At 52.7% G+C, this 21509-nt stretch overlaps 2 protein-coding genes across 3 annotated transcripts in view; one reads left to right on the forward strand and one right to left on the reverse strand.

Annotated features, from left to right (window-relative positions):
* PTPRN (protein tyrosine phosphatase, receptor type N) overlaps window positions 1-8251 on the forward strand; it is an 18204-nt gene extending 9953 nt beyond the window's left edge. The window contains exons 9-20 of the mRNA XM_023529720.1: window positions 14-82; window positions 683-901; window positions 1348-1548; window positions 1656-1803; window positions 1965-2038; window positions 2280-2357; window positions 2469-2588; window positions 3311-3477; window positions 6373-6426; window positions 7071-7135; window positions 7280-7353; window positions 7562-8251. Of these exons, the coding sequence (XP_023385488.1) occupies window positions 14-82; window positions 683-901; window positions 1348-1548; window positions 1656-1803; window positions 1965-2038; window positions 2280-2357; window positions 2469-2588; window positions 3311-3477; window positions 6373-6426; window positions 7071-7135; window positions 7280-7353; window positions 7562-7633 (1341 nt within the window). The 3' untranslated portion in view covers window positions 7634-8251. The remainder of the gene's footprint in view (window positions 1-13; window positions 83-682; window positions 902-1347; window positions 1549-1655; window positions 1804-1964; window positions 2039-2279; window positions 2358-2468; window positions 2589-3310; window positions 3478-6372; window positions 6427-7070; window positions 7136-7279; window positions 7354-7561) is intronic.
* Window positions 8252-9932: 1681 nt separating this feature from the next.
* On the reverse strand, window positions 9933-16880 carry DNAJB2 (DnaJ heat shock protein family (Hsp40) member B2). 2 transcript variants are annotated; one of them, XR_002779936.1, is made up of 10 exons: window positions 16678-16880; window positions 16301-16401; window positions 15607-15716; window positions 14482-14535; window positions 14210-14332; window positions 13386-13478; window positions 13062-13164; window positions 12817-12887; window positions 11056-11989; window positions 9933-10847 (listed from the first exon to the last, which is right to left on the reverse strand). XR_002779936.1 is itself a non-coding variant. In XM_011358542.2 (10 exons), exons 2-10 carry the CDS (start codon window positions 16363-16365, stop codon window positions 10837-10839), a joined length of 837 nt encoding a protein of 278 aa, XP_011356844.1. In that variant the 5' UTR covers window positions 16366-16401; window positions 16678-16880; the 3' UTR covers window positions 9933-10836. The 2 variants fall into 2 exon arrangements, 1 of the variants encoding a protein (XP_011356844.1); XM_011358542.2 differs by having other exon boundaries at window positions 11783-11989.
* Window positions 16881-21509: the final 4629 nt, after the last annotated feature.

The raw sequence follows: 21509 nt of genomic DNA on the forward strand, positions 1-21509 counted from the left end.
CTACGTACTCCCTGCAGAGCTGGTGAAATCTGAACTGGAAACGCAGACAGGGCTCCAGATCCTGCAGACAGGCGTGGGACAGGTATGAGCTAACTGAAGAATCAGGCAAGCCCCAGAGGACTGACGTTGCCCATAAGAGACCCAGGCAAACTTGACAAAAGTGGAGCTGCCACCTTGTGTGCCCGGCTGGCCCACCTGCTTCTCCAAGGCAGCCCTCCTCCAAGCAGTTTTCTTTCTGGCCTGCAGGACCCCGCTTCTAGGAAGGCAGCGTGCTTGGCAAGAGCTAGCTGAGATGCCCATAGGCTTCAGAGCAGTCTCTAAATTCTAAAGGACCACCTTACACAGAAAGAACATTACGCACAAAATATGTTTCTATTCCGCACCCAACACCGATGCCTCACATTCGATTACTCGATTCCTTGGGTTCTCTCTCCATTTCTCTATGTTCGTTTTTAAATACAAATACTCCTGGTGGGGGTCCCGCACTCAGTACCCAGCTGTGCGGTGTGGCTGAGTTGGGACTGAGAAGGAGGATTTGGGGTCCGTCTGAGCCCTTCTGCCTGTCCCACCGTGCCCCTGCCTTCCCAGCTTTGCCCTAGGAGGTATCCTAGCAAGGAGCAGAAGTGGCTCCTAAATATCCCTCCACCACTGCCCCACCTTGATTCTAGCCTTGTTCCCACAGAGGGAGGAGGCAGCTGCAGTCCTTCCCCGACCGGCCCGCAGCACCCCGCCCATGCGCTCAGTGCTACTTACCCTGGTGGCCCTGGCGGGTGTGGCTGGGCTGCTGGTGGCTCTGGCAGTGGCTCTGTGTGTGCGGCAGCATGCGCGGCAGCGGGACAAAGAGCGCCTGGCAGCCCTGGGCCCTGAGGGGGCCCATGGTGACACCACATTTGAGTACCAGGTGCGCAGCTGCAGAAGCTTGTTGAGGAGAGAGAATGGAAGGGGCTTGGGAGTCTGAGTCTCATGCAGGGTGCGGGTGGGGAGTTGGATGGGGAGTGATCATCCATCTCTTGGACCACTTTTTGGCGGGTGCTGAAGGAGCTCCGGTAGGGGTGTTGTGTGGTGTTTTGGATGGATGGGAATTGGGAGCAGATGGTCCCTAGCTTATTTCCAGTGCTACAATTTGGGGTTCCGAGTTTCACCTCTGTAATATCTGAGGTTGTCATAGGCACCACCCAAGCAGAACAGCCCCCAAAAGGACGAGGGCCGAGGCAGAGACCCTACCCCGGAGGAGATGGGTATCATTCACATCTATCAAGGTGAACCTAGGGACCCAGACTTGAACCCAGGACCCTGTTGAAAAGGCTTCAGGGGACCCTTGGACCCCACCTGACCCTTCCTCCGTAGGACCTGTGCCGCCAGCATATGGCTACAAAGTCCCTGTTCAACCGGGCGGAGGGTCCACCGGAGCCTTCTCGGGTGAGCAGTGTGTCCTCTCAGTTCAGCGACGCAGCCCAGGCCAGCCCCAGCTCCCACAGCAGCACGCCATCCTGGTGTGAGGAGCCCGCCCAGGCCAACATGGACATCTCCACCGGACACATGATTCTGGTCAGGACCAGGCCTGGACCCAGAGGGGCTGAGGGGTCAGGATGGTGGGAGAGGCAGGCTGGGGGTGGTGGTGGGTGGGCCAGAGCCAGGCTGTGGTGTCCCTGCAGGCATACATGGAGGACCACCTGCGGAACCAGGACCGCTTGGCCAAGGAGTGGCAAGCCCTGTGTGCCTACCAGGCAGAACCCAATACCTGTGCCACTGCCCAGGGGGAGAGCAACATCAAAAAGAACCGTCACCCCGACTTCCTGCCCTGTGAGTGAGTCCTGCTGGCACACCTGGCCCAGCTTCTCTCTGTTGGAACCTCTGGAGGGCTTGGGGGAAGGGGCTGGGCTCCTGGCTCAGGCTAAGTGGCAGAAGTGCCAGGACCCCAATGACTGGAGGGGCATCTGGGGTGGGATGCGGGGTCTGTGCAGATGACCACGCCCGCATCAAGCTGAAGGTGGAGAGCAGCCCTTCTCGGAGTGATTACATCAACGCCAGCCCCATTGTGAGTGGCCCTGGCTCTTGCCCCCACCTCAGCCCCATTTTCCTCCTCCTCTCATAATCTCCATTCCCACGTGATCACCACCCCCGCCCCCGGGGCCCTGGAATTGTGGAGCCTGATATCCCAGCGTGGAAATGGAGGGTTCTCAGGCTCCTCCAGACTCTTTCTGGCCCACTTCCTTTGACCAAGCCTCTCTATAACAGCATTTCCCATTCTGGCTCATGACATATCTTCTCTGCCCCAGATTGAGCACGACCCTCGGATGCCAGCCTACATAGCCACGCAGGGCCCGCTGTCCCATACCATCTCAGACTTCTGGCAGGTGGGCTCTTGAAAGGAGGGCTTCTCTAGGGACCAGGGGCCCTGTGAGCAGCCAGGGCCAACCAGGTCCCAGGGATGTTAGAATAGAGCTTACCTGAGTCTTTGTCCCTAGATGGTGTGGGAGAGTGGCTGCACTGTCATTGTCATGCTGACCCCACTGGTGGAGGATGGTGTCAAGCAGTGTGATCGATACTGGCCAGATGAGGGCTCCTCCCTCTACCACATATATGAGGTCAGCAAGACCCCAAGGAAGATAAGTATGCCTAAAGATCAAGACCTACTGCAGTTAAGCCCAACTTAAGTCTGAGTTCCCTGGAGGCCAAAGCAAAAAAAGAAATACCATCAGTCATATATGTGACTTATAAAAAGTAGAAACAAACTTTCTCACTGGGAGAGAGGCCAGGTAGGAAGGAACTGGGCTGAAGAAAAGCAGGAGAGGGAGGAACAGATTCCCAACCGATGGGAGAAGGTGACTCCCCTGTAGGACAAGGGACGTTAAGAGCACCATAGAAGCTTTCGTCACCAGATGAGCACTAGATAGTAGATTTTCCAGCACTCACAGCTTCTTTTAGAGTTTTTTAAATTGGTCTTGCTCATGTTAAAGAAAAAAATCAAAGTATCACAGAATTTCACCAAAGTTTATGTGTATAGCACAAACACTTTGCTAGACTCTGTGAGGAAGAGGAAGGAGAAACTCTGGCCTCAAGAAGCTCACAATAGTTATGTCTAGGTGGAAAAGCCACCAGTTGTCCTAAGCAGTAGATGAGTGACAGAGACAGCTAAGGTTATTGGGGACAGCTGGGACAGTTGGGGCAAGCGGTTGAGTAAACTTCCTGGAGGATTTAGCATTTGAAGTAGCCTGGGAAGCTGAGAGGATTTGGAGAGACCAAGGAGCGAGCACGCAGACATGGAGAGGCTCTGACGTGCTCAGGCCCAGATCCCGTTTCTCGGCAGGTGAACCTGGTGTCGGAGCACATCTGGTGTGAAGACTTCCTGGTGCGGAGCTTCTACTTGAAGAATGTGCAAACCCAGGAGACGCGCACACTTACGCAGTTCCACTTCCTCAGCTGGCCGGCAGAGGGCACTCCGGCCTCCACTCGGCCTCTGCTGGACTTCCGCAGGTGAGCGCCTTTGAGGAGCTGAGGGATGGTGGCCTAGGGCAGGGGATAGAGAGGCCGCAAGGGAGGCTCCAAGGACCAGAGGAGAGCAGGGGGCCGCGAACTGGACTCCCCAACGATCTCCCAGCCCACCAGCTCCTCCTGGGGCCCAAAGTCCCAGAGCCTATCCTCAGACCTCCAGTTGCCCCCTTCTAGACGCCACCAAACCAGGACTGGTGTTCTGTCTTGCTTTGACCATCCTTCCTCTCCTGTGGTCCAGCTCAGTTTCTGCTGTCTCTCCGATGTTCTGCTGTCTCCATTTCAGGCCCCCTTTTTTCCTCCCTGCATATCTATCTATCTCTTCCTTTTTTACCCACTTCCCCCGATAAGGGCTCACCTTATTTCTGCCTCCTTCCCTCTCTCGGCTCCTGCCTCCTGCCCTTCCTTTCTGCTTCTCCCGTCCTGCTCTTCCAGGCCTCCAGCACTATTCGCTGTGTCTGCTGAACCATCTCTGCCTCTTACTCCCTCCTGCCCATCTCTCCCCCTCTTTATCCCTCTCCATCTCTTTGCCTCTATTTTTATTTTTCTCCCTTTGGCGTTCCTTCGCTTTCTTCTTCTGTCTACCCTCCACCCTCCCTCTCCCCTTCATCTCTCGATCTCTGTCACTTTCTCTCTCGGTCCCACTTACCCTCTATCCCATTTCTTTCTCCCTGCACCTCTCTGGTTCTGTCTCTTTCCTTTCCCACCTCTTTTTCTCCACCTCCCTCCCGTTTCTGCCTATTTATCTCTGCCTCTTCTGTCTCTGTGGCCCCCTCTCTCTGTCTCTACATGTGTCCGTCTACCCTTCTCTGCCCTTCCCTCTCCCCTTCTTCCCTTCTCTCTCTCTTTCACAGCTGCCAGTGTCATTTTTGTGATCTGCAGCTAGTATTCTCACTCCAGTTGCATAGTCACAAAAGTGATCATTGGCAGGTGTGGCCGCTGCATAAACAGGACAGACAGAACTTGTGGGCCCAGGGACCATCCCAAAGGCTGCTGGGAGAGCTGGGGGCTAGGGGGACACAGGAAAGAGACGAATATTATCAAAGGGAGTGCTGGCGGCGGGGGGGGGGTCTCTGGATTTGGGGGGACTCAGTGGAACAGCGTGGGGGCTGGGATCAGAAGCTAACTGAGGGACTTAACTTTGTTCTGACACTGAAACCACAACCAGGCCAGGCCTCCAGCATCCTCTGACTTCCCCTCCCAGAACAGGTGGCTGAGAAGCCTGCCGCCTCTGGCAGGGGCCTCCTCTGCACTGTGGCCTCCTCCTGCTTCTCTGCCCCTTGCCAGGGTGTCCTGAGGTCTCTCGATACTAGGCAGAGAGCGGAGGAGTAGAGCTGGGTGAGGACCTAGGGATAGTTTCTGAGTCTCGAAACAATGGTTTCTAACTGGGACCCCTGGGGCCTGAGGGACATCGCTTCTTAAAAGCAATGCCAAGGGCATCAAAGCTATTTCCTGTTTTCCACATTTTAAAAATATTTATAGAGCATGGACCCATTTTAAGGCTCACAGATAAGGTAAAAGGTTATATTCCTTTGCTTTAGGCTAGAATGATGTAAACTCAGTGGCATATAGACACCCAGAACAAATTAATTGCTGCTTAATAAATATAGTTTGCCACCAGAGAGAAGGCAAAGTAATTTTTTAAAGTCTCAGAAATTGACCCTTAGCAAGTTCCTTGACCTTCCTCTGTTTCCTTACCTGTGAAATGAGGATGATGAGTTATACTTCAGGGGGTCGTTGCGAGGGTCAATAGGATAAAATCCAGTTTAAGCGCCTGGTACATTCTAGATACTATTTATTATCATTATTATTAAACAATTAGGAACCACTGTTGCAACTTCTGTTACAACCCAGCCCTCTGACGTCCAAGCCAATGTGCTAGAAAACCATGTGGATGCCTGTAAAATCATCCAAAAATCACTTGGCCCCTACAAGCATGGGGGAGCCAGACTGGGGGACCACTAAGTTCCAAGATACCCCTGAAACCATCTGCTAATCCCTAAGAAGATCCTCCTAGTCCTGGCCCAATGAAGGTACCAGGATTCTGCAGGTGACTCTCAAAGCAAGAATGTTATAAGGGACAAGGGCAGGTTAGACTGGGCCACTGAGGGAGGGAGAAATCTCCTGCCTCTTGCTGAGCTGTGGTCAGGGCAGCAGAGAAGTATCTGAAGTCCAAGTGGACCACAAGTCTAAATATGGCCCAACCACAGAGCGACTATGCTGAGGTGAGGCTGATCCAGGAGGACAGGCAGCATCACAATGTTCAGAGTTGAGGGACTGTCCTCCTCTGGCCAAAGGAACTTTGTGCCCAGGGCTATCTGACTTCATGGCCGATGAGGACCAAAGGGAGCCTGAGCGGGGAGGGGAACAGCCTGGGCAGTTGTAGAGGAGGGCAGAAAGGCAGAGCAGGAATGTGGCAAGATTGACACACTTGAGGACAGCAAAAGCCTGTCCTCTCTGGACTTCTGGCAGAGGTGGCTGTTAATATGTATTATCATTAATAGTAGCTGCCATTTATTGAGCATCTACTGTGTGCCAGACCTTGCACTTAGTTCTTTACATGGATTATCTCATAACCATGGTAAGAAAGTTATTATGATTACCATCCCCATTTTACAGGTAAGAAAACTGAGGCTCAAAGAGGATAAATCAGTTGTTCCAGGTGAACAGTTTGGGCACAGAGCTTGTAAGTAACAAGGCAAGCCCAGTGCTACCCCACACCATCTCTGGTTCTTTGCCTTTAGCCATGACTCCCCTTCCCTCCTCCGTTCTGGCCTTGTGGGGAGAAAAAAAAAGAGAGAGAGGCCCAGAGGTGTGTTTTTTGATTCCCCGTTCCCTCTGCTGGTGCCCCCTGACCCTCACGCCCATTTCTTGTTGCAGGAAGGTGAACAAGTGCTACCGAGGCCGCTCCTGCCCCATCATCGTGCACTGCAGGTGTGTGGAGAGGGACTGTGGGACAGGGGTAGGGCTAGAAGGGTACAGGACAGCCCAGATCAGAGGGCCCTGGGGCAGGGCATCCCTGACTCCTGCCCCTCTGCTCCTCGCTCCCTGTGCACATCTCCCATGCGCGCTCCTGCCCATCCCCTTGAGGCCTGCAATCTACAGCCCGTGGGCTACATTTAGAATACCATGTTTTTTTAAGGGCCCGTGAACTAAGAATAGTGTTCACATTGTTTTAGTGGTTAAAGGGGAAAAAAGAAGCATGTGTGACAGACTATACGATTCCCACAGAGTTGAAAATATTTACCATCTGGCCATTTACACAAAAAAATGGTTGAACAAAAGCCTGGCCAGAGACTGGGAACACATTCCTATTTCCTCCAGCCGCCTCCACCTCAGGGCTGAGCCAGGGCTCTCCTTCCTTATTGGCCCACGGCCCAAGTGATACCCGTGGGTCACAGGCTCCCAACTCGAGGCTCAGTTCTTGAGGGCCCAGGTGCTGTGACCCCTCCCTCACTCTCAGCTCACTCATGCCCTCTCCAAGCCAGCCCGAGTGGCTCCAGCACTGTCTCCTCCACCTCTCCCCGTTTCTGCTGGGTCCTGAGCTGAGCTGAGCCTATCTTTCTCTCCTATTTCAGCGACGGTGCAGGGCGGACTGGCACCTACATCCTCATCGACATGGTACTGAACCGCATGGCAAAAGGTGAGGACCTTTCCCACAGTGCCCAAAGCCCAGGCCCTGGCTTCGCCTAATCCTCCAAGCCTCCCACCCCAGGATGGCCCAGACTTTCTGGGTCCTACCCTCCTCTGAACACCCCCTGAGCAGCCCTGTGCATCCTGTCCCCAGGAGTGAAGGAGATTGATATCGCTGCCACCCTGGAGCATGTCCGTGACCAGCGGCCTGGACTTGTCCGCTCTAAGGTGACTGTTCCTCCCTGCCCCAACCCTCAATGCCACCCTTCCCCAGGGAAGCTAGCAGCAGCCTGTCTCTTCCGCCTGCCTCTGTACCTCCCCCAGGAGTGCTCCCCACTCTGCCAACTGACCTCCCCAGCTCCCCTTCCCAAATGTGCCCCTGGGGCTGGAACAGAGGCCAGGCCTGCCGTGACTGTCCTCCCACTGCCCTTTCCAGGACCAGTTTGAATTTGCCCTGACAGCTGTGGCGGAGGAAGTGAATGCCATCTTGAAGGCCCTGCCCCAGTGAGCCCCTGCGGGGCCCCTGGGTGGGCAGCCAGCCTCCGTTTTCTCTTTGCTTGTGTGAGCATCTATCTGTGTACCCACTCCTCAGTCCCCCACCCACACCTTGGCTCTTCCTGGGCATGCCTAGCCCTTCGAAAAGGAGTGTGTAAGGAAGGTAGGAGAAGAGGGAAGAGGCAGGCCTGCCCAGCCTCATGCATGCAGAGCCCAGGACGTCCCATGGGGGAGCTGGCAGCCAGCCGGGAGGAAGAAAGTCATGGGCAGCCATTGCACCCAGAGCCTTCTCCTTCTGGAGTTCCCTGGCTCCCATCTCTCACCATTCTGGATGCTCCCAACCTGCGTGGATGCCCTCCACCCTCTAGTGAGGACAGAACAGGGTGGAGGGACCACCACATCCAGCCCCCGCCCCTGCTTTCCCAGCCCCTACTGCCCCCGCTCTGCCTCCCCAACCCACGCTCTGGCCCCTGCCCTTCCTGACCCCTCCCTCAGAGCTCCTCTTCCAACCCCCTGCCCTCCCGCTCCATACCACTCAACTAACTCTCCCTCTGGCACAAGAGAACATTTCTCAAAAAAATCTACTTTTGTATCACTGTGAATAAAGATAGTGTCGTGTGTGCAGCTGCAACCTGGACTCCTACACGCTTCTGTCTGCTCTGCTTCCAGACTCCAGGCCCAGCCTCAGTCTGGAGCCCGGCCTGTTGCGTTTTTCAGGGATGCAGAGTGTGATGGGCGAGCCCGGCTGCAGAGTCAGGCTCTCCAGGGTTTGGATGGGAGCTAATAACCAGGCCATAAGTTTTCTGTGCTGTGCTTCCTGTTATGGCCGGCAGGCTCCAAGGTGCTTACGTACATTCACTTGTTTAACGTTCATGACAGCACTAACAATTATTAGCCCCATTTTACAGAGAGACTGTGGCATAGAACTTGCTTGAGGCAACATGACTTGTAGGAGGTGGAGTTAGGATTCGAACCCGGGCATGCTGAACCTCTTTCCTGCTCTCCTCTCAGTTCTAGGACAACTGCTTTGTGCCCTTGGGCCTCAGGAGTAATGTTCATTGTGCAGGATTGAGGTCAGGACTGAAAGAGGGGGTACAGGCCAAGTGCCTGCACCCCGTAAGCAAAACTAGCTAAACTCTCATAGTGACTCATAGACCAGGCCTGTGAGATGTCCCAACAGGCATTCACTGGGGAGCAAGGGACACCTCTTCTCTCCCCTACATCCTGGTTCCCAGAAACCTCCACTCTGTATGGTCCCAGAGGAGCCCTCACATGTCATAAGGCATCCTTGGACAAAGGTAGTGGACATAGAAATGAGGCAGAAAGAGCCTTGGGCCTGGGGCTACTGGGAGTTAGGGCCATTTAACCTTGCCAAGGCCCAGTCTCCTCACATGAAAAACAGAGCAAGTACCATTTGTCCAGCACAGGGAGAGAAGGAACCAGGGAGCCCGCTGCTTGTGCCCCCATGCTTCACCTGGGCTCAGCCCAGGTGCACACAACTCCCGTACGTTTGACATCTCAAAGGCTAGCAGTTGGCAAAATAACCATTTAAAAACTTCCAGCAGATTCTCTCTCTCTCTCCACATAGAGGCTTGAAATTTTTTCAGGGAAGGCTGCTTCCCCGTTTTGAGGAAAATACACTATAGGCCCTTTGGCTATTGAAGATGAAGTCAATCACTTATCCTGGAATGAGAAAGGTGGTGGGAAGCCACGCTGCACTGCTTGGCAATGCAGAGATGCTCGTCCTGTGGCTTGAAGGGAAGCTCTATAGGTGTCTGGAGATGGGGAGAGGTACCTGGCTTTCTCCTCCCTGGAGCCTGAGGAGTTGTGGACCTGAACTCCTGGGTGGGGCAGACCCGTGCTACTCCTCTCACAGGGAGGCAGTCCTCTGAGACTGGCCCCTGGCTCTGGGCTAAGGAACCCTGTGCAGGGGCTCAGTGTGCAGACCTCAGGAGTACGTTTTTTACAGGTTTTCACATGTTTCCTACTTTCTGCTCTCCCCACGCCTTCAGTCAAGTTACACCTTAGTCTGGTCCTACTTGTGCTGCAGAGTGTTGGGTGGTGGGTCCCTCTGTCAGTGAACGCAGCTGCCCAGGGCAAGCCATTCATGAGCCCCAGGAGATGAGGGCAGAAGAATGTGAGCATTTCTTGGGATTCCACAGCATACTTGGGGAGGGGGCATCTGCTGTTGTTTGGGAAGGCTTGCAACCTCCAGATGTTTTGGCAATTATGAGAAGGCATGTCACCTACTAGTCCCATAGGTCCCCTGGGCCTCCCTGGAAAGGAAGAACATAGGAATACAGCACACCACCGAGCTCTCAAAACTCAGCTTTATTGACTTCCAGTGTTTCCCTCTGATCTGAGCTCAGCCCAGCTGGCTTTGATAGGTCTGAGATAGTGTCATGGGATCTGCCAACATCCTGGCTCCACCACTCCCCTCCCTGGCTACTGGGCTCCCCAGGCAGGGAGGAGGAGAGGCAGCTCAGCTGTGGTGTTGGAGAGAGAATGGGTATCAGGGTCAGAGGCCAAAAAAGCCATATAAGCAGCAACATGCCCAGAGGACGTGTCACATGCCAATCCCAGCCACACACACACACACACACACAGGTCCTTTCCTTCAAGCTCTCTGCCGGCCAACCCCATCAGCCTTCTGGGTCTACACCCTGCTTAGCATCTTGCCCAAATTTGTTCCTCAGACCCTAGTACTGCCCACAGGAAAAGAGCTTCACCCGGATGCCACAAGGGTTTGTTTTGCACACTCTAACCCCAGCGCTAGCAAGAGACGTCAGGGGAATGGAAGCTCGGGCCATTACCCCTTCATCCACATTCTCACCACCCCTGCCAGGGACAAATCAGATGGTAAGATCTCCACATCTCACAGCGAGTAACAGGCCAACCTGGGCTAGAACTACATGTCCCAAGATGCACAGCTCCACAACCAAGCACCACTTCCTCCAAGCATGATCAATCAGAAATGAGGCATAGTACATTGCATTCTGGGACTTGTAGTCCCCAAGAGACAATATCAAACACCCAGGTAAGAGTTTACAAGCTAAGACTACTGACACTTCCCACCTAGTCCCCACCCACCACCCAGGCCCAGCTCTATGCTCTGCACGGGTGAGGGTGAGGAATGGAGGGTCCCCTTCCCAGCGCACAGAGGTGGGCGCTGTCCTGTTGGAACTGTGCAGCAACTCTGGATCCCGGACATCCAGCTCAGAATACATCTGGGGAGAGAGTGGGGGTGGGTGACAGGAGAGAGGGTCAGCAGCAAGCCATGGAGGATGGCGCCGAGCATGCAGACCTGGGCTAGCCCTGTGGCCTCTCCCTGAGCCCTGATGCATGGTGAAGTAGGATGGGGCACAGTCCCCTCCTAGGCCTCCCTCCTGGGGCACCCCGGCCCTATCCCACCTCTTCAGGGTTAGCAAGCCTCACCTCTGCCTAGTCCTGAGGCTGAGGCAGCGAGAGGAAGGGAGGAGGAGTGGGCTCCGGTTCCGAATCTGGACGGCAGAGAGGCTCCCGCCCCACCCAGCTAGCCTCCCCGGAAGACCTTATGGCCCTATCGGCCACAGTATCTTCCTCGCCACACTGAGGCCTTCTCAGGGAAGGAAGAAGGGAGTCCTAGCCAGACGGCAGTGAAAGCAAGCGGTGCGGCCCACGGGGACTTGCAGAGAGGAGAGTGTGAGGAAGGAGAAGCAGCACCAGAAGGGAAGCAACAGAGACGGTCAGAGCTCAACACTGCACAGAAACCAGGGTGGGGTGTCTGCAGCTGGACCAGGAGAGCTGAGACTCCCCACTGTAGCTGCTAATTCAGGCTCAGAGAACCCCAGGCCAAGTCCTCCTTCCTTGACATCATCACAACACAGGTGGCAGAAGACCTGGGCACAAAAGGCCCGCCTCAAACCACTGATGCCCCTTAGAAACCCCCCATCTAATAAACCCCTCTCTGCTCTCCCAACAGCAAGCAGGACCCCAGGTCAGCCTGAATCGGGGTGGGTTGGGCCTGGCGATCAGAGGATGAGGCAGCGAGAGGCCTTCTCCTCCGGGGCTGAGCTGGGTTTGGCTGCCTCACCCCTTGCACCCTCATGGGTACCCCCCATGCCCGGATCGTGGTACTGGGCCTTGAGCAGCCCCAGCCATCGACGCTGCACCTCCCGCCCACCTGCCGGATTCTTCCCAGCTGCCTCCATCTCTGACAGGCTGTAAGCCATGGCAAGCTGCAGGTCCTCATCATCCTCAGAGAGGTCGCTGTCGGAGGGGCGTGAGGCAGGAGTCTGCCGCACCTGCATGCCCCTGGATCTAGGGGTGACAGACTGTTGCTGCTCACGACGGCTCAGCTCCAAGCCCAGTGCCAGGTCATCTGGAACACCTGCAGGAGTCATGCCCACCATGAGGCCCTCTGGCCCAGGCTAGGGAAATCCCGACATCTCTGACCACTTCCAGCCCCTCCTTTGGAACTGGAACACATGCATTTTGACACCTACCATAGTGGTTATGAGCACAGGCAGGTACTCAGCTCCAGCAGGTATGAGCTATGTCCTTAGGCAAGTTATTCAACCTCCCTGAGCCTCCCTTTCCTCATCTATAAACTAGGAATGATGAGACTGCTTGCATCGTCAAATTACTCCAATAATTAAAAAAGACGGCATCATGTTCGCAGGGTCAGCAGGCATGAAAGGGTAGCCATGGTAACCACCATGTACAGCCAGGTGTTGTGGGAAGAGTCCAGCTCCAGGAATCCTGCGTCCTGAGTTTCATTCCTGGCTTTTCCCCTTACTAAGTAGGACAGAGCCCTGGGCCTGGGGGTACCTGGGATACAGGCCATTTAGCTGTGCTGAGGCACAGCCTCTGCAAATGAAAAGCAGGGTGAACACCAACTGCCCTGCTTTCCTCCTGGCTGGTTGGAGAATGCAGGGGTTATGGTATGTGTGCAAGGACTCTAAAGATAGTAAAGTGCTCTGCAAATGCCAGGCACCCCACTAATGATGACGGTGACTAGCCGGCCCTCTGAGACTCCTCAATTCCCAGTCCTGGCCCCCGTCCCCGTGATCACCATCTCTGATCCTACCAGTCTGACCTGCGGCTGCCATTCTCTCCCTGCCCCAAGGGAGTTCAGGCAGGAGCGGTTTGCGGAGCAGTTTGGAGCCTGAGGCTAGAGCTTCCTGCCAGGGACTGGGTGGCAGAGCCACTCCTCACCATTGATTGTGACTGACTTCAGCTGCCCGTCCTCCTCCACTTCCACCCGTTCCTGACCGTTCTCCATGATTCTGTGGGAGACAGCACAGGTCATTCAGAGGGCATGCCAGACTCTTGCAGGTGCTTGTCCGGGCTCTAGAATGCCACAGTGAGCAGGACAGACGGGGCTCTAACCTCAAGGGGCTGACTTTCTAGTTGTATGCAGCTCCCCACCCACCCGGTATGGTCCCAGGAGGGGCCCTCACCTGCGTGTCGTGATTTGGCGTCCTTGGACAAAGGTGGTGGACGTAGAAACAGAGCGAAAAGCACCAGCCCCAGGACTGAAGGAGAAAGATGAGGAAGAGAAATCTGGCATTGGGACAGAGGAGAAGGAGGAGAGGTCAGGTGAGACAGGGGCTGTGTGCAGCACGCTGCAGTCACAATGGGCCAGGAACCTGTGGGTTCTCCCCACAGAGCTGCCCAGAGGCAGGGCTCCAGATGCACCAGGAAGGAGGCTTGAAAAAGCCACAAGCTGAAGTGAGGGGTTCCAGGACTCAGAGCTCGTGAAAATGGGAATGGACAGCACTTACCAGAGTGTCCAGGGAAGGAGGAAGAGAAGGTGAAGAAGGGACCCGAGTGTCGGGAACCCCGGTTCTGGAGCTCTGAGAAAGGACCCAGGTCGTCTGCAACAAGTAATCAGATTAACCATCATGTGGTGAAGAGATTTCCCCCAAAAAATGTATGAATCCTGCCTTTAAGTTTAAAAATATAAGCTGCTAAGCAACTGGGTACATTTCTAATTTCTTCTCCTGCTTGGACTTATTTATGAATTAAATTCCTTTTTAATATTTAATATTTAGTATGAAAAAGTTCACTAGTAAATTCTGTCCAATGGGGGAGGGAGAGAGGAAGCGGGGACAGATAGCTCCTTCTGTATAAAATAATCAGTATAGTGCAATGTCAGGCAGACATAGCTCTAAGTCTGGCTCTGCCATCTGCTGTGTGACTCTAAGTAAGTTATTTGAATGTGCCTCAGCTTTCTCATCTGCAAATGGGTATAAAATTATCTGCCTCGCAGGGTTCATATTAATCACTCCAAAAAGCGATATCTGTTGTTGTTTGTAATAGCATTACTATTGTCACATGATGCTCTGAGTCTTGTTTTCATGACTGTCATTGTGAAGGTCTAACAATGTAGTATTGTTGCTGTCATTTAATAAGGCGAGTCTCTGAAGTGTCATTACAGAGTCATGTGAGTTCAGGCCTGTGTAAGGTTCTGTCCAGCTTTCACTGGATCCACCCCCACAAAATCTTCAGTTTGTGGAATGTGGCTTCCCTCTCAGTCTCCCAGCTGACGGAGGGTGGCCCTGGAGGGGGAGGTCGAGCTAGTCAGAGGTCTCCTGAGTCCACTCACCAAAGAGCTCTGAAAAAGGGTCTCCACTCCCGAAGAATTCCCGGAAGACCTCCTCGGGGCTGCGAAAGGTAAAGGTGAAGCCAGGCCCACCACTGCCAGCTTCCGCCCGAGATGGGCCAGTTCCTGGAGAGGCAGGATGAGAAGGAGACTTAGGGCATGCATCATGCCTGAACCAAGGGACCCCACCTCAAGCATGGCTAGGAACCCCAGGAGAATTTCCATTGCAAGAATCTTCCCTCCCCTGCTCCTCCCTGACCCACTGCTCCACTTACCTGCTCCAGTCAGCCCTTCCCGGCCATAGCGGTCATAGACCTCTCGCTTATGCTCTGGAAAGAGAGACTAGATCATTTCTCCCTCCCTCTGGGATGCTGGCCTCCCCTTTGGGCTAAGACTCTCAGAGGACTGCCCAGAGACTGACATTTGGGGGACAGCAAGGTGCACGAGGGGACATTGGCTATAGGTTTCAGCAGCAGCACAGCCCTTTACATAGTGGCTGCTTCTCATCTGTAAAATGGACTCAATAATAGCACCTATCTCACAGGGCTGTGCACAAATTAAATAGGATAACCCACAAAATGGCTTAGCACAGTGACTGATATAGAGTAAGTGTTCCACAAATGTTAGCCAGTTATTACTGAGTTATTATTGATCAGGGCTTAGCCTAAATGACAACTCTTTCTGGGACCATCATAACAAAATCAGTGCCCATTATTCCCTATCACATCCTCCTGCTACCTGCCTTTGGAATACTCTTGTCTATGCATTTAATCGGTTAATGTCCATCTTCCTTGACCAGATGTGATAAACCCTTCAGGACAAGGACAGTGCCTGTTTGTCTTCCCTTGGTCCCCAGGACCAAACAGGGGCCCAGCACCATAAGCGTTCAACGAATCGTTTTTGAATGAATAAATAAAAGACCTAGATTTGTATTCTAGCTCTGTGACCTTGAGCAAGTTACGTCACCTCCCTCAGCCTCAGTTTCTTTGCCTGTAACATGGGGGTGATAAATCCTGCCTCGCAGGATGGCTGTGAAGACTCATGGTGATTACGTCTGCCACTGCCTGGCACAGAGGAGGCTCAGCATACATTGGTTTCCTGCCCTGCGTCCTTCCCTTCGTCAGGATCCATGCTGCAACTACCAGATCCCGGGAAGCAGATACTGAGCACCGGAGATTAGGGGAAGAATAAAAAGGTGCTATGCACATAGCAGGTGCTCATTGGAAGCAAAAAAGGGGAAAAGTTCCAAAAGTCCCTGTGGGAGGGGGACACTTAAATGCCAGGTTCCAAAAGGAATTTTGGAAAAAGACTAGGGTGGTGGTAACATGGCTTTGGGAAGGAATGTAACGGGGCATGAAGTGGGAGTGATAGGTGCTGCCTGCCCTGACCCCGGCCCTTACTGTCCGACAGCACTTCATATGCCTCGGCCACCTCCTTGAACTTCCTCTCGGCAAACTCTTTATTCTCCGGATTCTTGTCTGGGTGCCACTGTAGAGCCTTCCGACGATACCTGCAGGAAGGGGTCAAGTGTTGGCACTTCCCACCAGGGAACAGAATGACCCATTTTCCCATTAGCCAACCTTTGTCCTTTCACCGCTCAGCCCAGTCCACGCAGCTACTGGGGCTGCCTCTGTTGCCATGTTTTAATGGAGTCCCTGTCTGCCCTCTGCAGCCAGTGGTAGGACTACTTGTATTGGCAGATGACAACGTGAGGGAGAGAAAGCCCCAGCCCTTCTCTGGGGCTTGCAAAGGTCAGGAGCTCCTTTTGGCCATGGAGAGTACAGGGGCGCTGGTTCCTCCTGGTCACACTTGCCTGGGCATCTTTGCACTACATCCTGAGAAAGCCCACACCTAGGGGCTGGGGGTTGGGATAGGAGAGGAGGGGAGAGGAAGGGGGCGTTTACTGGAAAAAAACTCACAATGCGGCTCTCAGCTGGACTCCACGCTATGGACTTTCTCCTACTCATCCAGAGGTCTCCTTCCTCCCTACAAGTGTCAAAGACCTGGTTCCCTCTGCACTGCCTCTGAAGGGCCCCATAATGGCGGAAGGTGGGGGCTTTGAGAGGCTCTGTGATGCGCAGCGGAGGCACTTACGCCTTCTTGATGTCATCAGCGGACGCACTTCGCGGCACGTCTAGGATCTCGTAGTAGGATGCCATGGCAACTCGTCAGTAGTCAGGCGGGCCTCCTTGGGGCTGCAGGAGAGAAGGACGAGTCAGACAGAAAGTCCCAAGGGCCCCTTCCTGGGGCTGGAGCCCCCCCAGGTGGCGGGAGGCGCTTCCAGGGGGAAGCAGAGCCCACTGGACTCTACTTGGGGCGGATGACTAGGCTCGCTCGAGCAGCCTTATCGGCCCCCGCAGGCCGGTGCCACGGGCTATCTCGGTGCCCAGGCCCGGGGAGCCCTATCGCAGACCCATAACTCTGCAGCCCGGATCAGAGCCCCTAGCCTGACGGGGCACCCTGAACCGCACCTCCTCCGCCTGGAGTCCCTGAGCTCCTGCGGCGCCCCGCCCCTGCCCCCCGCCGGGAACCGTCTGGCACCCGCTGCCCGGCTCGCGGCTGCTGCGTAGGACGCGCCCGGCCCAGCTGTGCGCGCAAGCATGCGTCAGCTGCACGGAAACTACTAGAGACCCAGAGGAGGCCGGCTGGGCCAGTCACACGGGGGTGGGGTGGGAGGGGTGGAGGTGATGCTGCTGCAGGGGATGCCGGGAGATGGGGGCGGAGCCAGCTATTTTAGGCTGGCACCAGGGCGACGTCATCCCCAGCTGGGACTTGGGAGAAAGCGGCAGGCTCCATCCAGGCATGACGCACTCACCCACAAACGAGCCACCCGGTCCCTGGTCCTTCTGTCGCTTTTCCATAAACAGGCTCGATGATCGATGGTTTCTCACCCCGGAGGAAGTCACCACCTCAAAGACTCAGATTCCCCTCTGAGTCTTTCTCCCCCTTCTTCAGATCCCAGCTCTAGCCCGTCCTCAAAAGAGGCTGCCCCGACTTACCTAATATAATAGGTCAGATCTGCATCTTAGAGCATCTCATGGCATCATCCTTTACCACACTTATCAGAGCTACAAATTAGCATTTATTTGTTTGATTATTCACTTTCACCTCTCCCAGTAGAATGTAAATTCCACAGGGCAGAAGTTGTGTCGTTTTTCTCACTAGCGTATTAGGGCAGTGGTGGAATTCAGAAATAACCATTGGATGAACAGACAGCAAACTTCTTACTGACAGTTTTGACACATTTGGGGAGGTGGGGCTGAAAGGTAAAAGGAAAATAAAAAGGTAAAATTCCCTGGATTCGAGATTTTTCTTCACAAAATGATTCTGAATAGACTTCTTTCGCCTTAAAATGATTCCTGGGCTCAGACCTCATAAGAAAGTCAGAGAACCTTCCAGAACTGGCTCCTGTTTGATGTCATCTGGGCTGATCCACCAAGCATTAATTGAGCATCTTCTACATAGTAGATACTACCAGGATGTAAAAAGAAGAATGTAGCCCAATCCCTGCATTCCCAGAGCTCTAACTTGAAAAGATACCAGCCCTTCAATCTAGCCCACTGGGAAACTCCAGGCTTTGGAAACAGACCTCCTGTCTTTGTAAACTGGCACTCCTGTATGACTTGCGGAAACTTTGGACGACTCAGTTTTTCCTCCCTACAAGTAACGCCTAGGGCTGTTTGAAAGTCAGGTGAGGCGTGGTACACAGTAGATCTCAGTACAGATTCTCCCTGGCATTATGATTGGCCCAAGCAGTAATGGTTTTGTGAGTCCAGAAGAGTGTTTTTAGACTGGGTGACCTAGAAATGCTTCGCCAAAGAGAAGGGCTTGAGCAGACATGAGAAAAGAGAGTGGTGTGCATTTGTCCGTTTCCCTGGCTGTCCACAGTTGGAGTCTCCTGCCTACATTTGGGGAGTTCCCATTCCGTAGGCCTTGATGGGTGGCAAGCCACCACCTGCCACAAAGCCTGTACGCTTGCTCTTCCAGACTTCTCGGCTCCAAGGGTGTAGGCAAAAGACATAAGCTCTGCCAGTCAGAAGCTCCCACTGGGATTTTGAATCTGGAGCAAGTCACAGAGAAGCTAGGGCAGTTGAGAATTCATTTCTGCAGGGGTGGTGGCGACAGCAGAACCAGCCACGGCCTCTAGTGTCTGGAGGAGGAAATGTCATCCTCTGTGCCTGCATGGGAGTGGGTAGAGGAGACAGGGGTCTTTTAGCCAGGCTGTCCAGTGCCCTGACCTTGACTACAGTGCTTGCTACCCAGCCTTCCTTGGTGCCTACCTGTTTGCAGAGATTTGTTTGGCAGCCCTCTTATTGAGTCTGTGGGCTGTCCAATATCCCTCTGTGTGTGTGTTTTCTCTTTTTAATTTGCCTGAGTGAGTTTTTGCTTTTTACAAGAGTCCTGACTGATCTTGGTATAAGAGGAAGGAATAAGTTAGGTTAGGTCACTCTAAAATCTTCCAAATCTTTTTCTCCTTATTTCTCTTCACAGACATTTGTCTAGCATCTACCTGTATGTAATATTATGTTAAGAATAGGAATACAAAGAGGTTTAAGTTTCGGTCCCCGTACTCTAGGAGATAAAAATCTAGTTGGGACATAGACAGCTGGGGAAAATTTTATGAAATGCATCTAGCAAACAGGGTTATTTCCAATAAATTAATAAAGGACAAACAATGTCATTTTTTAAATGAGCAAAGGACACAGACAACACAGTTCACAGAATAAAAACTACTAGCTTTTAAACATTAAAAGATGCTCAATCTCATTCATAATGAAAATTATAAAAGAAAGCTGTGACAAAATACTGTTTTACTTATCAGGTAATTGACAAAGATCAGAAAGTTTAATATATCCAATGGGCAAGGCTGTGGGCAGAGGCATTCTCATATGCTGGTAGGGAGAGGGTAGTTTGGTATAACTTCTAAAGAGAGCAATAGGGGGTATATTGAAGTGAAGTGTGTAGCCTTTGACCAGCAATTTCAATTCTAATACTTTATAGTTGAATATGTGTGCAGAGAAGTATGTACAGGGTTGCAGCATTCTTTTCAATAGCAAAGAATCGAAAACAACCTAAATACTCATTAATAGCAGACTGGTTAAGTGATGGAATAAAATAGAATATAGTAAAATACTATATTGTCACCAGAAAGAATGAGGTATATTTATAGGTACTGATATGGACCATCTTCTAGATTTATTGTTATGTGAACAAACAAGTATAGAACAAAGTGTATCTATACATGTACATGCACATTAGTAAAAATGTAGATGTGTCTGGAAGGAAGCACTAACAGAAAAGTTGACAGTGGTGGCTGCCAGGAGGGCAACCAGCAAAGGAGACATTTTCACTGTGTAGACTTATTTTTGCTGTTTGTAAATCTCTCTGATATTTTTTGAATCCTGATGCATGTGCACAAAATAACTGCATGAATACATACAGAAATTTTTAAAAATCTATTTTGGGAAATAGGATATTTCCCAAATATAGCAAGAAGCTAAGTGTGACCATACAAAGCAGTCAATGCCAAGTACCAAATCAGTGATAGAGATGCAGTAGGTGCCAGGAGAATCTAGAGGAGGGAGAGCTCCCCAGATTTGGATGGGTTCTGGGTGACCATGACCTAAGCTGGAAGGAATGGAAACATTGAGAAAAGAAGGGGGAATGGTGAGAACAAAGCTTTGGAGGCAGGCACGTTCCTGACACATCAGGGACGAGGGAATAAATACGTCGGGCAGATTCTGAGGCTGAGAATCTGTCTCTTGTGCCAGTCTGCAGAAGGTAATTGTAGTCTAGCTTTAGAAGCAGCAGGGATGAAAGCATTCCCCTGCACTGAGGAAGGACCCAGGAGCCAGGCTGGGTGGTGCTTCAGCTGCCCCATGGGGGTCTGGGTAGTCACCTCTCCATACCCATACGCAGGCCAACCTAGGCTTGCCAGTGCCTGCCACCAGAGTTTTCAGCTGGGCAGCCTCTCAGGGTCTGAGAGGAGATGGCCTTACAGATGCCCAGGGTGGGCTGGCTCGTACAGCAGACAGGAGGGGAGCCTGGTTGCTTCTCTGGATGCCCAGCCATAGAAGACTCACCTCCCTTTTGGCCTCCTTTCTGACCTCTCGAAAGTCCTCACCTAGGGGGAAGGGTTTTCCAGAGGGCACTGATGACCCCCGAAACCTGGCCCCAAACACGCCTCTGCCCTAGTTCAGCCTAGAAGCTGAGTCCCTGCACCACCCACCCCCCAAACACATGCCCTCCACCAGAGTGCCTGGGCAGGGGTGTGTCTAGGGGAATGTCACTCTCCGCCCTGCCTTCGAGGCACCTGAGTCACTGTCTGAGCATTGGGGACCTGGCAGACCCAGAAGAGGGGGTGTCTGGAGGGGTGCCTGGAACTGCTGTAGGCAGGAGGAGAGGTCATCTGAGGAAGGGGAGGACAGCAGCATAAGCTCAGTCTCAGGCTGACCTGGGTTTGAATCCTCACTCCTCCCTTTCCTAGCTGAGTAACTTTGGGCACGTCAATAACTTCTCTGAGCTTCAGTCTCTACATCTGTAAAATAGGCATATTCATTTTACAAGTCTATTCAACAAATATTGAGTGTCTAACACATACTGGGCAACATTCTGGAGCTGAGAGGAGAATGGGCATTGTTCTCATGAATCTTCTATTCCAGTGAGTATAACTTTTTTTTACCTCAAGATTAAACAAGATGATATGGATAGAGGGGCTAGAACATAGTAGGTGCTCAATAAATGACAGCCGTTTCTTGGGGTTTGAAGGGCTCCCAAAGTAACCCCTCTTCCCTTCCCAAGTTTGAAACCAGTTGAGAGAGAAAAAGACACAGGAGTCAAATAGAGATTTGGAATTCAGTCCTTTTAGTGGAAGAATAAATGGATTTGAGGATATAGCTGAGCTATATTCTCAAATACTCCCTCTGAATTAAATTATGCACCCCTCCCCCCACCACACAAACATATGCAGGCCCTCTCTTCGTAGGACAGAGCTTACCCTGTGAGCTTAAATCCTCGAGTTGAGAACACTTGCTCTCTCTGGGCAAATGCTTCCAAAACAGTAGAAGGAGACTGCTACGCTGGGCATGCCCATTTTTTCCTATAAACTTCCCACCACCCAGTTTCTTCCACTCCACCCTCCACTTATTACAAAGTAATTATTGGGACAAAAGTGACAGGGACAGGTGATGAGTTCCAGATAAGGAAGGGCAGGAGTCACTCCATTTCCAGTGCTGGTATGTGTTATATTTGCCTGTTTTCTGTGAGATCCATCCCCCGACCTTTCCTGTCCTGCTCGGTATCT

Source organism: Pteropus vampyrus, unplaced genomic scaffold, assembly GCF_000151845.1.
Source record: "Pteropus vampyrus isolate Shadow unplaced genomic scaffold, Pvam_2.0 Scaffold42, whole genome shotgun sequence".
In the NCBI taxonomy this organism is placed as follows: domain Eukaryota; kingdom Metazoa; phylum Chordata; class Mammalia; order Chiroptera; family Pteropodidae; genus Pteropus; species Pteropus vampyrus.